The 16,256-nt window shown below is 36.9% G+C and overlaps 1 protein-coding gene across 6 annotated transcripts in view; it reads left to right on the plus strand.

Annotated features, from left to right (window-relative positions):
• Cpne1 (copine 1) overlaps nt 1–16,256 on the plus strand; it is a 52,492-nt gene that overhangs the window by 817 nt on the left and 35,419 nt on the right. Inside the window, exons 2-3 of one of the 6 annotated variants that reach the window (XM_013150270.3) lie at nt 4,421–4,505; nt 7,247–10,268. The exons of 1 other annotated variant lie outside the window; for it this stretch is intronic. In XM_013150270.3, coding sequence (XP_013005724.2) covers nt 7,269–10,268 — 3,000 coding nt within the window. In that variant the 5' untranslated portion in view covers nt 4,421–4,505; nt 7,247–7,268. Of the gene's footprint in view, nt 1–4,420; nt 4,506–7,246; nt 10,767–16,256 lie in introns of those variants that run through there. 4 more of the 6 variants (XM_013150269.3, XM_005002734.4, XM_005002736.4 and 1 more) reach the window with 4 other exon arrangements.

The raw sequence follows: 16,256 nt of genomic DNA on the forward strand, positions 1-16,256 counted from the left end.
AGCGGCTGGCGTTGGAGGTGGAGTGTGGGTGGCTTTGATGGCTAGTGGTGTTTCTCTGAAGCTTGGTGGCGCAGGTTTGCAGCCACGTGAAACGGATGGGAGGATCTCTGAGTATCCACAGGTTCGCGATGGAGGTGGGCTCGCATGGAGCGTACTTAGCTGGGACCGTGTGGTCTGTGTGCCTCCAGGGAGTGCATAATAGTGAAAAATGTGAGGGGCTACGGCCTGGGCCACTCGACTTTAGTGCTAAGCATTCATTCAGCTAGGTAGTATATATTGAGAATTTTAGGCTGCTGTAGAGGTTTCTAGATCTTTAAAACCCTCGTTGGTTCTGGTATTCCCAGAGATGACCCACAGTAAATGGGGTAGTTGGTTGGAAGTATTTTGCATTATTTAAAATTAGGGTAATGTCTGTTAATACAATTGAGAAAAAGGCGACAGAAGATTGTTGAAGGAAAAGGTTGCGATTGGAGTATTTCTGTGAGGTGATTGCTTGAATAGTTGGAAATGGTGTAAATTTTGCAAAATGCAGTCTTAGCAACAAGAATTGCCCGGGACCTTGTTAATGTATTTCAAAGCATGTACAGTTGGAAAAACAAATCTTAAGTCTGGACATGTAGAGAAATTTTGTTTGTGTGGTTGTTTGGAGTTATAGAAATTAAAACAAGACGGTTGCACTTGTTCTTGAAGTTTTGTTTTGATAGAATGGATGGTTTTGGTGTTTACCTAACGGAAAGTATTCCGTATCAGGCATTTTTCTAAGATTGTGGTGGTTCACGTAAACTCACTACAATTTTTGAAGGAAATGAAATGTTTGTGTGTTTGATGTGTTTAGTATGTATCACTGGACAGCTTTTTTTTTTTTTTTTAACCAAAACGGAATGATTTTTGTTACTTTCTTATGTTCGATTAAATGTTGACTACTTTGTACATGGGGTGTGATACATAATTTCAAGTTTTCTTACGTTCAGGTATTTCAGGTGAAATATGTGCCGCTTTAGAAACTATCGTGGTAGATACTTTTATATGCTATTTACTACTGGTATTCTTCAGGCTTCTTTAACTTTATTTGAAATGTCAGATTTTTTCTTACGGAGAATTTGGGTTGTTGATACCATTTTTAGGTGTAAAACTTGATTTTGTGGGCCATTGTGTACCAGATGCTAGAATCTAGTGACGTATTGGTATTTTTATTCCATTCACAGAGCCATACATCATTCAGTTGGACGAACATTTTCTTTTGTAGGTGTTGTAGGAAAAACTTAGTAATTTGTTGCACGAAAGACGTTTTTAAGATATTCCTCCCTAAAATCTGACTTGTTGTCTAGTTTAATATCTTAATGTTTGGTCCACAAGAGGTTAATATTCATGGAAATGAATATTGCTAAATGTTTTAGGTCAACTAAATGGAAAAATTATTTCATTGGAATTGAAGTTTTACCAAATTTACTGTAATCTGTATACCCTTTGGTTTGCCAAGGTATAATTTAAATTTAAATTTAAAGTCAGCTTGTCTTAAAAATCATAGATGTGGTTGGTTAAGTTAGTAATTTTTCTTTGAAGTGTAAATGAAATAAGATAATGACCATTTTGTTGCTGTTTGGGGAGGTAAAAAATAATATTGAAGTCTTTTTGGCAGGAAGAGTATCTTAGAAATGTCTTTTGACTTACTGCTTTGAGTAAATATGGAATGGAAAGTTAATGAGAAAACTGTGCAATGTAATTATACAAGGTATCCATCTCTTAGCATCAGAAAAATTTTTTTCATTTAGAATGATCCTAGAAGCTGACATGTGTTCCATTTGGTGGTGGGAGACAAAAATCAAATGGACAAAGCTGTGGTTGTTTCATTCTGCCTACCTGAATGTGATTATACTTCATTACAGCATTGTGCCCATTCTAATTGATCCTGTGTTGCTCATCATTGAGGTGAACATTTGAGGGGGTTACTAGTTTTTTGCGTCAAGTTCAGCTTACTCCGATTCTTGTTGAATAAAGTTTGGTGACTGAACAAAGAAAAAATTCATTTTGGATGTTTATTATCAGATGAAGAGTGGAAATGGTCAAGTTCTAGTTTGTGTCTTCACTTCTTGATGAAGAAGTTTGTTGTCAGACATTTTATCCTGAAATCCTAAATGATAGGAATGGCTAGTAAATAAAAATGTTTATCCTATCATCATATACTTAGTTTTTAGCACATATTTGTAATTTATACATGCATCTGGTGTTTGTCATGCTGAAGCAAAGTCTGTGTTAGGACATGAAGTGGAAAATATACTAGGTCTTCTGAAGTATATCAATAGATTAATAGCAAAACAAGCCCATTTTCTTCTTGCCTTCCCATACAGGCTATACGTAGGTAAAATATGTATTTTTAGTTGTGTTGTTGTATAGAATTCAGTTTTGTTCTAAAGTTCACCAGTGCTTAAAGGTGAGTGGAGTGGGTTAATTTGGGAGCCTGCATGGTTGTTCACATTTGTTTTAGCATGTAGTACTGAGCAGATTCCTAGAAAATATTGTTGTTTGTTAAATTAGTGTTGAAACAAAAAGTACAGTATTCTCAGTTCTGTTTCTGTTTACCCTTTTTCTTCTGAAGGAAGAGATCTAACACCAAAGATTGTGAATTTCTGGCTTTTGGCTTTCACTTACTGCATACTTGATTTGGGTGGTATTGGGTTTCCCCTTTGTAGACATAAAAGCACAAATCTGTGTCTGGATTGATTTTTGTGCTGTTAGTTGAATACAAAATAGAGCTACACATTTGCCAGATGCAGCTTGGTTTTTAACACTTTGTGGATAAGAATTTTCCTCTTAGTTTTTAGAAGCCATTTCTGGCAATCTTGTAGAAATTTTTGAGTGTATTTAATGAATGCCCTTTGGATTTAACTGGCCAATCCTTTGTTTTTCAGCTGCCTTCTTGGGTCTGAAAGAAAAGAGGCTGAGAAAACTGTTTTCATCTTTCATGGCATATATGCCCATTCCAGACCTTTTTAAATGAGAATTTGAGAATCGAATGGGATCAGATGTTTATCACAAGTACTTACCTAGAAAACTACCTTGGTTCTGTAGCTTCTAAAATTAATCTTGTACATTTAGAAATAAATATTGCAGCCGGGCCTGGTAGGGCATGCCTGTAATCCCAGCATTTAGGCAGCTGAAGTAGGAAGAATGCTGTGAGTTGAAGGCCAACCTGAACTACTGTCTCAAAACAAAGATAAATATTTCAGTAATTCATGCCCTTCTTCACAGTTGTATTTGAAGGATTTTTTCAGTTTCATATGTCCTTTTGTGACCAGTTACATAAACTGCTGGATGTGACTTTTTGAATGAATTTTTACCTTCTACAGACCTAATTAGGATAGATTTCTACATATCAAAGATTAATACAGTGCTCTGGACTTTGGAAAGCATCTTCATAACATTTGCATAGCTTTCTGTGGCAAAAGAGTTTCGCTATTGTGTAGTAGCTTGAGTAGTTGCCTAAAACATGTTTGGTTTCTTCAGACAAGTTTGAATAACACTTATGATTTTTGAAATTTTACTTTTTGGTGATGAATGTTGAACTCACTAGTTGGTGCCTTAATTTTGAAAGTATTAATTAAAAATGAACATCATTCACATGAGTAGTCTGTTAATACTAAATAATGGAATTTCTTTCTCTGAATTTAAAAAAGAAAATGACCTTTTGAATGTAATTGTTTCATTTGGTCACATATATTGCTGATGAACTGTTCTAATTTCTGGTGAAAGTTGAAGGACCTGTTTTTACTTTGGGAAATATTTTTTAAGATGCCTGACACTTGAAGGCAATTTTTAAATGAACTTTTTGGAACTGTTGTGGTGTTAGAACTTTTCCTTAATATGTTGAACAGCTGTGAAATTAGTTCATATAGTCAGAATTTTCACTTCATTTATGTTTTTGTGATATTTGATGGTATTTTGGTGTAAAGGAAAATACATAGAAAAAGAAACTGCTGTAGTTTCTATGAGAACCCTTGAAGATTTAATGTGTTCAGGAGTTGTTTTTGTGTGAACTAGTTCCTTTACGCCAAAAGTTTGGTGGGAGATAGGTACAGATTGGACTTTTCTGTATTAGTTTATTCAAGTGATAAAAGCAACCAGCTAGGAAGCTAAAATTTATGACTTTTTGAATTTTCAATTGATTCATTCTTGGGCTATTTTGTGACTCTTGATACATTTAAATATATACATACTTTGAGAGACTAACCTGCAAAGGCAATATTAGGTTAATTAGTCATGTGTGGGATTTTGGTATATGTGGTTTTTTTAAAAATATGCATTCTAATGAAATATTCTGGTGGTTTCAGACTCGCCTTCATAATGTACAGTCAGTGTGGCCTGTGCGTGTTGTTTTGTGTTTCCTGCATTGATTTTTGCCTCCGTTTATTCTCTATTGCAGTCTAAAAGTTGGTTTTAATTGGTTGCCCACAGGATTGACTTGGCCTCTACTTCTTGTTAAGAAAATACATCTCTTGTTTTATCAGGTAAGAGATTTTGAATAGAGGGTTTGTTTAATACAAAATAAAATGAGATGGCTTTTTAAGAAACATGAAAGTATGTGTAGTAGTAATACATTGTGTGTGTTGACAAGCTTGTGGGGGTGGTGGTGAATGGACACTTGCTTGGTTCAAAGGATTAGTTTTATATGGCTACATTTCTTATTGTTAGATAGTAAGAAGGTAGCTGTTCTTTTTCTCAGTAGCATTACAGAGGAATTAAAACTACAAGTGTTTGTTATTTGTATTGTTATTTATAATTTTTTTTTTCGTTATTTATAATTTATGGAAGTACAGTTATAAATCTTGTATTATAAGTTTTAGAGTACAAATTTTAGATTTTAGATGAAATTTGAGCAATTGAATATAACTTTCTTGTTTAAGTAAGTTAGACTCAAGATAGGTTGAAATGACTTGTGTCTCAAGTAGGTACTTAATAGCGAAATGTCACATTTTTTGACTTAGTCTTGTGCTATGATTTGATTTAATTTTTAGCCCTTTTTTAATTGGTAATATGAGGCAGATTTTCAGTGGCATGTTTTCATGTGTACCTTGTACAGACTTTCATTAAATCTTTTAGCAGAAAAATGTCTTAACAATTTAACTATGTATGTTATTTAGCCTTTTGTTTAATTTTTGTGTTCTTGAGACCATATGCAATTCTCATTTTATTCTGTAAGTGCAAGCTAACATATCCCTCTCAGATAGTTTTGGGTGGTTGGGTTGTTTCTATTACTTGAACAGTAATGCAGTCTCAATTTTTCACATAGTCACATTGTAGATGCAAGGAATGCAAATTTGGTGTAATTTAGTAAAAGAGAGAAAGTCTGATGGTGTGGTTTTTAGTGTTAATTTTTTCTTGTTGATTCTTGCAATTCACAATCAAAAGCTTTACTTACTTTCCCCAAATTTCTAGTGTTTTATAGTAGTCTCACAAAGAATATTTTCTGTTTTCTCTTTCTGGATTAAATTTTAGAATAGTTTTTATATTTTGTATAAACACATGAAAAAAACCCATGAAGCCCAAAAAGTGTATTTTCTTCTCTTTCTTTCCTTTTTTTTTTTTTTTTTGAGACAAGGTTTCACTGTGTTTCCCATGCTGGCCTTGAACTCATGAGTCTCCTGCCAGAGCCTCTGAAGTAGCTGGGATTACAGATACATGCCACTGCGCTCAGCTTATTTCTGTCTTAAATACAATGGTCATAATACTGAGACAGTTACAGATTTTATTACTTTAAATTAGTGTTAATGTAATACTTGAAAAACTGCTTTCATGAAATTACCTAATTCTCAGAGTATATGGCAGGGAACCTTGCCTTTTGTAATGTTCTTATTTCATAAGTGATGAAACCAGATATCAAATAATAACTTCCCTGATGTCTCAGAGCTAATTTAATAGGTATATTTAAGTTGGTTTATCCCCATTAATTTCAAGTTAATATTTTTCCAGCCATACAAATTTGATTTGTGTCAGTTCACAAGGGTTACCCCTGTTTTTGCTTTTAGAAACTTAGAATTTAAATATTGAAATTTTATTTAAATTTGGGAGAAAGTTTTCTTTTAACCAAACCAAAGTGTATGTTATTAAGGTGATTAGTGAACAACCAGAGATCCCATAGGAGTTTTGTTGAGTCAGAGACTGAAACAATCACTGTGTAAAATTCACACCCTAGTTTTTTGAGAACCAGAACAAAAAGCAACTCATCATTGTCATCTCACCCATAGGAAAAAAATTTTAATGGAGAGTTCATGAATGGATCATTGGATCTCAGGTTTAATTAAAACAGCCACAATCAATGTACTGTAATCGATGTGTACTTTTTAAAGGTATGAATAAGCTGAGCCTGATGTTGCACATTTGGAATCCCAGCTACTTGGGAGGTTGAGGCAGAAGGATAGAGAGTTAAGGCCCACCTGGGCAAAATAAGCCCTGTCTCAAGACAAAACTACTCAAGCTGATGAGTATAGATAATTCAGATTTATTGTTTTAGGACTCATGATCTCATGATACAGTAGCCTTGTTTGTTTGTAAGATGTGTGGTTTTTCTTTTCTTTTTTTGGTACTGGGGATTGAACTAATGAACTCCTGCTTGCCAGATAGTCGCTTAGGCTGCTGAACTAAATCCCTGGCCCTGTGTAGTTTTTCTTAAAAGCTATAAGGCAGTGTGAAGTTTTCAGATGAAGCATGGTATTATTTGAGCTTTGAATCTATTTTAGTGTTATTTGTAATTAATGAGCGTGCCAGTTTTCTGTTTCTGTTGGATTTTGAGAGTGAGCCCTGTAAATGACACTAATAAATTACCAAGTTTATAGGGATATTAACTTTGATAAATTCTCAGCATGATTTTTTTTTCTTAGGGATTGTTAAACTTTGTTTCTTGATTTAACTCACTTCTTTTAAATCTTACTGAAGGCTTAGTGGTCTGAGTGATGTACATGGTGATTTTACTGTTCTACCGTTGTTATTTTCTGAAACTTTTTGAGTTTTGGGACTGAACTTCAAATCATTTCCAGAAGTAATGCCTTTAAAAGTTGAAATTCTCTGCATTTTAGATTATAGTTGGCACTGAATGTTCAACTGTGTTTAGCATATCTAAATTAAAGACATGCTTATTGACAGCTTGAGGGACTGTTTGAGGGTCTATTATGGTAAATGGTCATTCTTGCATCTAAAAATTTGGTGTGATAAACAGGAGTCTGACCTGGCCATTGCCTTTTCTCATCTGCAGGTGTGTGTGGTTTCAGCGCAGCATGGCTGTGGTCATCCGTTTGCAAGGTCTCCCAATTGTGGCGGGGACTATGGACATTCGCCACTTCTTCTCTGGATTGACCATCCCTGATGGGGGCGTGCATATTGTAGGGGGTGAACTGGGTGAGGCTTTCATCGTTTTTGCCACTGATGAAGATGCAAGGCTTGGTATGATGCGCACAGGTGGTACAATTAAAGGGTCAAAAGTAACACTGTTATTGAGTAGTAAAACAGAAATGCAGAATATGATTGAACTGAGTCGTAGGCGTTTTGAAACTGCCAATTTAGATATACCACCAGCAAATGCTAACAGATCAGGACCACCACCTAGCTCAGGAATGAGTGGCAGGGTAAACTTGCCTACAACAGTATCCAACTTTAATAATCCTTCGCCAAGTGTAGTTACTACTACCACTTCTGTTCATGAAAGCAACAAAAATGTACAGACATTTTCTGCGTCCAACGTAGGAACTGCTCCTCCAAATATGGGAACTTCTTTTGGGAGCCCAACGTTCAGCTCTACCATTCCAAGTACAGCCTCTTCAATGAATACAGTCCCTCCACCACCAATTCCTCCAATTCCAGCAATGCCATCTCTGCCACCGATGCCATCCATTCCCCCAATACCAGTTCCTCCTCCAGTACCTACATTGCCTCCAGTTCCACCTGTTCCCCCAATTCCCCCAGTCCCTTCTGTGCCACCCATGACCCCACTGCCACCCATGTCAGGCATGCCACCCTTGAACCCGCCACCGGTGGCACCTCTACCTGCTGGAATGAATGGCTCCGGAGCACCTATAAATCTGAACAATAATCTGAACCCTATGTTTCTGGGTCCATTGAATCCTGTTAATCCTGTCCAGATGAACTCTCAGAGCAGTGTGAAACCACTTCCCATCAATCCTGATGATCTGTATGTCAGTGTGCATGGAATGCCCTTTTCTGCAGTGGAAAATGATGTCAGAGATTTTTTCCATGGGCTCCGTGTTGATGCAGTGCATTTGTTAAAAGATCATGTAGGTCGAAATAATGGGAATGGATTGGTTAAGTTTCTCTCCCCACAAGACACATTTGAAGCTTTGAAACGAAACAGAATGCTGATGATTCAACGTTATGTGGAAGTTGGTCCTGCCACAGAGAGACAGTGGGTAGCTGCTGGAGGCCATATTACTTTTAAGCAAAGTATCGGACCTTCTGGACAAACTCATCCCCCTCCTCAGACACTTCCCAGGTCAAAATCGCCCAGTGGACAGAAAAGGTCAAGGTCAAGATCACCACATGAAGCTGGTTTTTGTGTTTACTTAAAAGGGTTACCATTTGAAGCAGAAAACAAACATGTCATTGATTTTTTTAAAAAGTTGGATATTGTGGAAGATAGTATTTATATAGCTTATGGACCCAATGGGAAAGCAACTGGTGAAGGCTTCGTAGAGTTCAGGAATGAGGCTGACTATAAGGCTGCTCTGTGTCGCCATAAACAGTACATGGGCAATCGCTTTATTCAAGTTCATCCAATTACTAAGAAAGGTATGCTAGAAAAGATAGATACAATTCGGAAAAGACTCCAGAACTTCAGCTATGACCAGAGGGAAATGATACTAAATCCAGAGGGAGATGTCAATTCTGCCAAAGTCTGTGCCCATATAACAAATATTCCATTCAGCATTACCAAGATGGATGTTCTTCAGTTTCTTGAAGGAATCCCAGTGGATGAAAATGCTGTACATGTTCTTGTTGATAACAATGGGCAAGGTCTAGGACAGGCATTGGTTCAGTTTAAAAATGAAGATGATGCACGTAAGTCCGAACACTTACACCGTAAAAAACTTAATGGGAGAGAAGCTTTTGTTCATGTCGTTACCCTAGAAGATATGAGAGAAATTGAAAAAAATCCCCCTGTCCAAGGAAAAAAGGGGTTAAAGATGCCTGTGCCAGGTAATCCTGCAGTACCAGGAATGCCCAACACAGGAATGCCCAACGCAGGAATGCCCAATGCAGGAATGCCCAGTGCAGGAATGCCCAGTGCAGGAATGCCCAATGCAGGAATGCCTGGTACTGGAATGCCCGGTTCAGGGATGCCTGGTGCAGGAGTACCCGGTGCGGGAGTGCCTGGTACAGGTGTGCCTGGTGCGGGAGTACCCGGCGCAGGAGTACCTGGTGCGGGAATGCCTGGTGCGGGAATACCCGGTGCGGGACTGCCTGGTGCCGGAATACCTGGTGCTGGACTTCCCGGTGCGGGAATACCTGGTGCTGGAATACCTGGTGCGGGAATGCCCGCTGCAGGAATACCCACTGCAGGAATGCCAGGTGCAGGAGGTGAAGAGCATGCCTTCCTGACAGTAGGATCAAAGGAGGCCAACAATGGTCCTCCATTTAACTTTCCTGGTAATTTTGGTGGGTCAAATGCTTTTGGGCCACCTCTTCCTCCTCCAGGATTAGGAGGGGCCTTTGGTGATGTGAGGCCTGGTATGCCTTCAGTTAATAACAGTGGTTTGCCTGGTCTAGGATTGGAAGTTCCAGGTTTTGGAGGTGGACCAAATAATTTAAGTGGGCCATCAGGATTTGCAGGGGGCCCTCAGAATTTTGGAAATGGCCCTGCTACCTTAGGTGGCCCCCCTGGCTTTGGAAGTGGCCCTCCTGGTCTTGGAAGTGCCCCAGGGCATTTGAGTGGACCACCAGCCTTTGGCCCTGGCCCTGGCCCTGGCCCTGGCCCTGGCCCTGGCCCAATCCATATTGGTGGTCCCCCTGGCTTTGGGTCTAGTTCTGGAAAACCAGGACCTACTGTAATTAAAGTTCAGAACATGCCCTTCACTGTGTCTATTGATGAGATTTTAGATTTCTTTTATGGCTATCAAGTTATCCCAGGCTCAGTGTGTTTAAAATACAATGAAAAAGGTATGCCCACAGGTGAAGCCATGGTGGCCTTTGAATCCCGGGATGAAGCCACAGCTGCTGTCATTGACTTAAATGACAGGCCAATAGGCTCAAGAAAAGTAAAACTTGTATTAGGGTAGACATTAATTCTTTATAGGGTGGATCTTCATATTGCTGTGATTAATACATCCAGATTTGTTTTTCTTAGGATTTTCAAGTTAGAACTGTGGATTGTTTCTTTTGCATATCATTTGGTTTTCATAACAGCATTGGCGACTGTTTACAACTTACTATCAGGATAAACATTGCTGTATGTTATAGTAAAGCTGTCTGGAAAGAACACAAACATGATTTAGGCATACCATTAGAGAAACCGTTTGTAAAACCCAATGACCACATAAAGCTTATCAAGGAGTCTAGATTGTTTTGTTTTATACTGTATGGGATGAAGAAAATAGATATGTTAGTAGAGTTCATTGAGGTCGTTCTTGCCAGCTGTTGAAAAATAGAAGTTGGCTACTCTGGGAATTTGGTTTAAAGCTGAACATACTTGCTTTGTTCTAGGGTCAAAGCTTTGTCTAAAGTCTTCATTTCTTTTAAAATTTAATAAAATCTCTGTATACAGATTCATTGTATGTACCTTTATTGCTTCTTGAGGGTTCTTGCTGTATAGACAGTCCTGCTTTCGGACATTGCTGCTTTGTTTGCTAATTGACTCATTTGTAAATGAGCAGAACTTTTGTTGTTGTTGTCGTCGTCGTTATCGTCGTTGTCGTCGTTTTCCTCTAAATCTAAAACTCCATACTTGGTTTGTGCTATCACTCTGAACTTTGATTTTTAATGTCATACTTTGAAACTGTAGAATAAGAGTTTTGCCATACAAATAAACTACAGAGTCCTCTACCTACCAGAGCATTTTTGGTTTGACCGCCTAGTTTTAGTTTAATAAACTTCATGTTTGGATGGCCTTGCAGACCAGACACCACTCTTGGTGGTCAGTGTTTAAGATGGTTTGATGTGAAGTCCCATCAGTGACGGACTGATTGTTCTAAGTAGCAGTTTCCTTCTGTCCCAACATAATGTGAAATTTTGGCCTTTAAGTAAACAGATAGGTTCATTCATAAGAAAGTATTATATATCTAGGCTTTTAAAGCTGAAGTTGAAATCGTTAGCTTTGCTCCAGTGGTAGAGTAGAATAAAAGGTTCATAAGATTGTTCATAGGTTGGTATGTGTTTGATCTTGTTACCTTGGAGGCTCTTTTGTGAGTTTGGTATAAAGTTTGAGCTTGTTTATAAAAATTCTTTATGCAGAGTAAGAGTGCAGGTGCCACAGATGAGATAATTGACTGCCTTTTTATGTCCTTTTTCTGTGGCATTCAGGACACTAAAATAGGAGGACCACATAGGTTCTGATTGATAAGTGTCCTTTCATATGGCATCCTGCTCACTGCTCCACAAGGCTCTACTTCACATTTTTTTTCTTTAGTTAAAATGCTCAAAAGATGTGTCATATTATACTATAAACATACTGAGAGGTTGGTGAGTTATCATGGAAAATAAATTTTATCTTTTATATGGGTCCACTTGTTTGGTTTGAAACCATTTCCAACAGGTCAACATATTTACAATGAGATCAGGCTTATAACAGAAATATATCCTGTTAGAAAATATGTAGTGCCTTTTTGGTGTTGTAAGAAATAGTGTGGTTGTGTAGTTTAAAGTTGGGTGTGGTAACAGGTTTTGTTTTGTTTTTGTTTTTTTTTTTTCCTCTTGTGAAAAGATTGTGTTTAATCTTAGAGGATTGACCATATAGGATTTTCTTTAGGGAAAGGATTGTTTTAGACTTTCAGAGAAAAGGTGGCTTTGTTTTGAGTCTGGGTAATTTACAAATACAAATTTGCTGTAACAGATCACTAGATGCTATTGCCTCAAATTAAAAAGTAATGTGATATTTGTGTATGTTTTTCTATTAAGTAATCATTTCTCATTTCAAAGATAATACGAACAACTTCAGAGCTGCTTGGGAATCTTATTTCAACCACAAATTTATTTCACCTGTTGGAAAGCTATTTTCATTTTAGGAAATTTGGTAATTTTGAAGTTTTTTTTTTTTTTTTTTTTTTTTTTTTTAAGACAGAGTCTCCCTATGTAATTCAGACTGGCCTTGAACTCACTTTGTACCCCAGGCTGGTCTTGAACTCACAGCAATCCTGTCTCATCCTCCTCAGAGCTGGAATTATAGGAATGTGTCACCACATCTGGCTTTGAAGATGAAATTTTTTAAATCTTTTTTTCCCCACAATTTGTTTTGGTTATATGGCCGTACATTATTAAATATTTCATACACTTTATTGCAGTTACTTTGTTACTTCTACATCTTAGATGAATGCTGAAAAGGAAAACTTGATTTCATTGTTCATTAAATAAATTAAGAAAATAGTGGTTTATGTAGAAATTGGAGAGAACTTTGTTTTATATTTCATTGAAGCACAGCAGTGCTTGTTGTGAAATGTAATTAAATGCCTTGCCCTTGTGGAATTTGATTTATGTATATCTGAGACATATTAACATAGTGCTAACTACTAAGTACTGTTTATCTTGTTCTGGGCATCAAAGTTTCAGTTTAAAAAAATTCCTGAAAATGTGTGTGAAACTATTCATACCTGTCTTTCCTATATATTTTCTCCTAACAACTAGACTTGGGGTAGAATTGAATTTATTTTGTTTTGTACAGTATGAAGGATCTGTAAAGCTTTGCTCAAAGTTGTGTGCATTTGTAAACATTATCATGGTATTCTCAATTCTATGTGTAAAGTTTATTGTCTGCTTTTGGTGACTGACATTAATGAAAGAATTTTCATTAGGTTTGATTTTTATTTTTTTCCTCCTGAGCTTTTATTGGTTTTTTGTTGTTGTTTTTGGTTTAAAAGATGAGAGAAATCTGCAAATGTTCTTTTTATAAATAAGCAAATTTGTAAAGTTCTAAACGTTAGTGTGAAACAGTTCATAAGCATAATTTGAAGGAATATTTTGTTTATATTAGTTTGTATGTACAATTACAGGTGACTTTTTTAAGTGCAACACAGCATTAAGTGAAATGGAGTTTCTAACTTTGTATTCCAAGTTGTCAAAACATCAACAAAGAAAAATTTCATTAAGAAACTTTTTATTGAAAATTTCAGACAGCTATTCAACGTAGTGAAGGTCAGTCTTAACTCACTGTATGAAAATCTAGGACTGTATATACAGAAACATGTACACATAAGGAGACACTTAGGTGGAAATAGTCATCTTGGTTAAAAATAAGGAAGCCTAAAAGTTTTACTCAAAATTCAGCTTTGTTTTACAGGATTCTGTGATTGTATACAGGTGTGGGTCAAGTGTGGAAAAAAAAAAACCTCATAATTTTAAGAACATGAAAAATGACTTAAAAATGTTAAAATTGCTGCTAATGGAATTTTGGAAAGAATTTTTGGCAGTGGTCACTTTAAAAATTATTGCCCACCCTCACAAAATTGCCACATTTAAGTTGTTGTATTTCAGTTGTTTTACTAGCAGGTCTATAGTGGTCCAAACTTTACAAACCAGACTAGTAAAATGGATCATTGACAGAATGGCCACCACATTGCCAGCAGATACTGCTTTGGCATCATTCAGCAGTTTTTGTTTCTAAAAATAAAGTCTTGAATACTGTCAATAAACTTGTCACAAAATAAAACAGGCTGATGCTTTTAATGTTTCAATTGCAGGAGTACTTTACTGAGCTATATATATTATCAGGGTTTTTTTTTTTTTTTTCTCCATTTTAACTCCTAAAAATATTTTGTGCCTTTGGAAAGATGGATTTGGTGATCTTGGAGGTGACAATTGTTGCTTACCCTTGTCTGCTATCTGCTAATGCTGAAGTGGAAAGAAGAAGATATCTGGAACTTCAGGGAGGAACTTGATTCTAGGTCATATCAGTGATATCCACCTTTTTAGAGATCGTGTGTGTTTGCTAGTGAATTTATGTGGACTTTACCAGGAGCCTGTATGCTCCTTTCACAGGACTGTCACAGGAGAAAGGAGTTTGTGAATTAGCATTTAAAAAACTGATTAGAGTAATATATGGGAAAATCTGTGTAGACTCTGAATTGCACACCTCTAAAGCATTGTGAGTGTGTACGTTGCTTTTAGTTTGTTTTTGCTTTTGCATTATTACTATGTGGGGTAATTAGAGGGAGAAGGTAGAAATCAAAAATGTTGCTGCTTCTGACATTGATGCTCCTGTTTGTCTCTTTCACGTTTGTTTAGCTTCTGAAGAAATTAGCAAATGAAGTTTTCATAAATTACATTCCTTTAAAAACAACAACCAAAAAAAGAGTTATGGGAACTAGTGGGCTGCTGCTTATAATTAAAGCTCTTAAAAAAATGTTCTATTATTAAAGAGTTTAGCCTGTATATTAATTGTAATATCCAGCTTATTTTAGATATGTTTAGATGAGACATACATAATTTGAGGTGGTCACTGGGTAGTTTACATTTTTTTTGAGAGAGAGTCTTGCTTTGTTACCCAGACCTGTCTGTCCTTGAATCCTGGTTTTAAGCAATCTTCCTGCCTCAGCCTCCTAAGTAACTGCAACTATAGCTGCTTACCCCAATACCTGTGAGCCTTTTTAGAATTAGCAAGATTGACTAAGCACTTACGTGAAATCAGCACCCCATAGATAACCCAGAATGGCCTTTACCATTTGAAAAGGGTGGACTCCGATAATGTTTATTTTTCTTGCTCAGGAGAGATTGCTTCTATAATTCATTGTTTGTTGCTTTCCAGTGTTTTGTAGCAGGAAATAGTTATCAATTATGTGTATCCATCACTTTTTCCAAAAGGAGAGATTACTTTTGTCTGTCTGTTTTGAGTTTGAGTCTTGCTATTTGCCCAGACTACTTTAAACTCACCAATCACCTTGTCTCAGTCTCCTTAATGAGCTGGGATTACAGGTATGCACCACTGCCTGTGGCTTAAAAGTAGAGTTTTTATAAAATAAGGTAGAATCTAAATTTACAACTTTGCTTTTTTATTTTAAAAATTTCTTGATTTCAGTGTCATCTTTTTAGTATAAATTCTGATTGGTCATGGTGATGTGTAAAATGTTTTGGAAACAGTGTGCTCTGGTAGTAGCACTATTTTCTTGATGCTGTAGTGACTATTCTGGGAAAGCCTTTTCTGTTCAACAACATCAGCACGCTCATCTTCTATTGGTACCTGCTCAGCTAAATGTTAATTCTTCATGTGGTGTACCTGGGTTTATTCTTGGTACTTTGAACTTTATGTCCAAGAGCCTCAGAAGCATCCTAAAATGTGACTCATATTCTGTTCATCATAACTAGCAATGGACAAGGTAGCATGAGCATGGTTTTCTACATATGCTCTGCCAGGGATCAGTCCAAAAGAAAGGGGTAAAAAGCCACCTAATACAGATATTCCAGCCCCAGGTACAAGAGGACAGCAGTCTTAAAAAGTGCTGGGCAGTATGCCATGCTAGACAAACAACCTACTAACCCCTTGAATTCTGTTGAGTTGCAGGGACCTCCTTTCATCGAAGAGCAGGACATAAAAGACTCAGTGAAACAGTTATAAAGTAGTGACAGGTGATACAGTAGAGCATTGGTATTGGCACTAAAAGAGTTTCAAATAACTTCGTATTTAACTGATAGTTCACCATTAGTTGTACATTAAAAACAGAAAGCAACTGGGAGAAATGGAAGAATGATCATCAAAAAGATATCAAAATATGAACAGGTGTTTCAGTCCCTCCATTTTGTTACCAGTTCTCTCCTTTTGCTTGCTTATGCAGTAAATTTTCTGGTAACCAGGAACTGTGAGTCTCACTCAGACTGAAGCACCTTGTTGCTGTGACTCTAGCCCCTTAGTGGGAGGCAATCTTTTACTTAAAACCCTTGACTAGTGAATAAGGCTTGTCACATGATGCATTTGTGCTTTGTAGCAAATGGTAACACCACATTGTTCTACCACAAATCTCCTGTTAGTCTTCACAAAGTATAACAAGGGGAAAGAAACTCAGCTGCTAAGGCTGGGTGTGGTGGCACACCTATAATCTCAGCACTTGGGAGGC

Source organism: Cavia porcellus, unplaced genomic scaffold (genome assembly GCF_034190915.1).
Source record: "Cavia porcellus strain 051 isolate PalLab524CR breed Dunkin Hartley unplaced genomic scaffold, mCavPor4.1 scaffold_5, whole genome shotgun sequence".
NCBI lineage: Eukaryota > Metazoa > Chordata > Mammalia > Rodentia > Caviidae > Cavia > Cavia porcellus.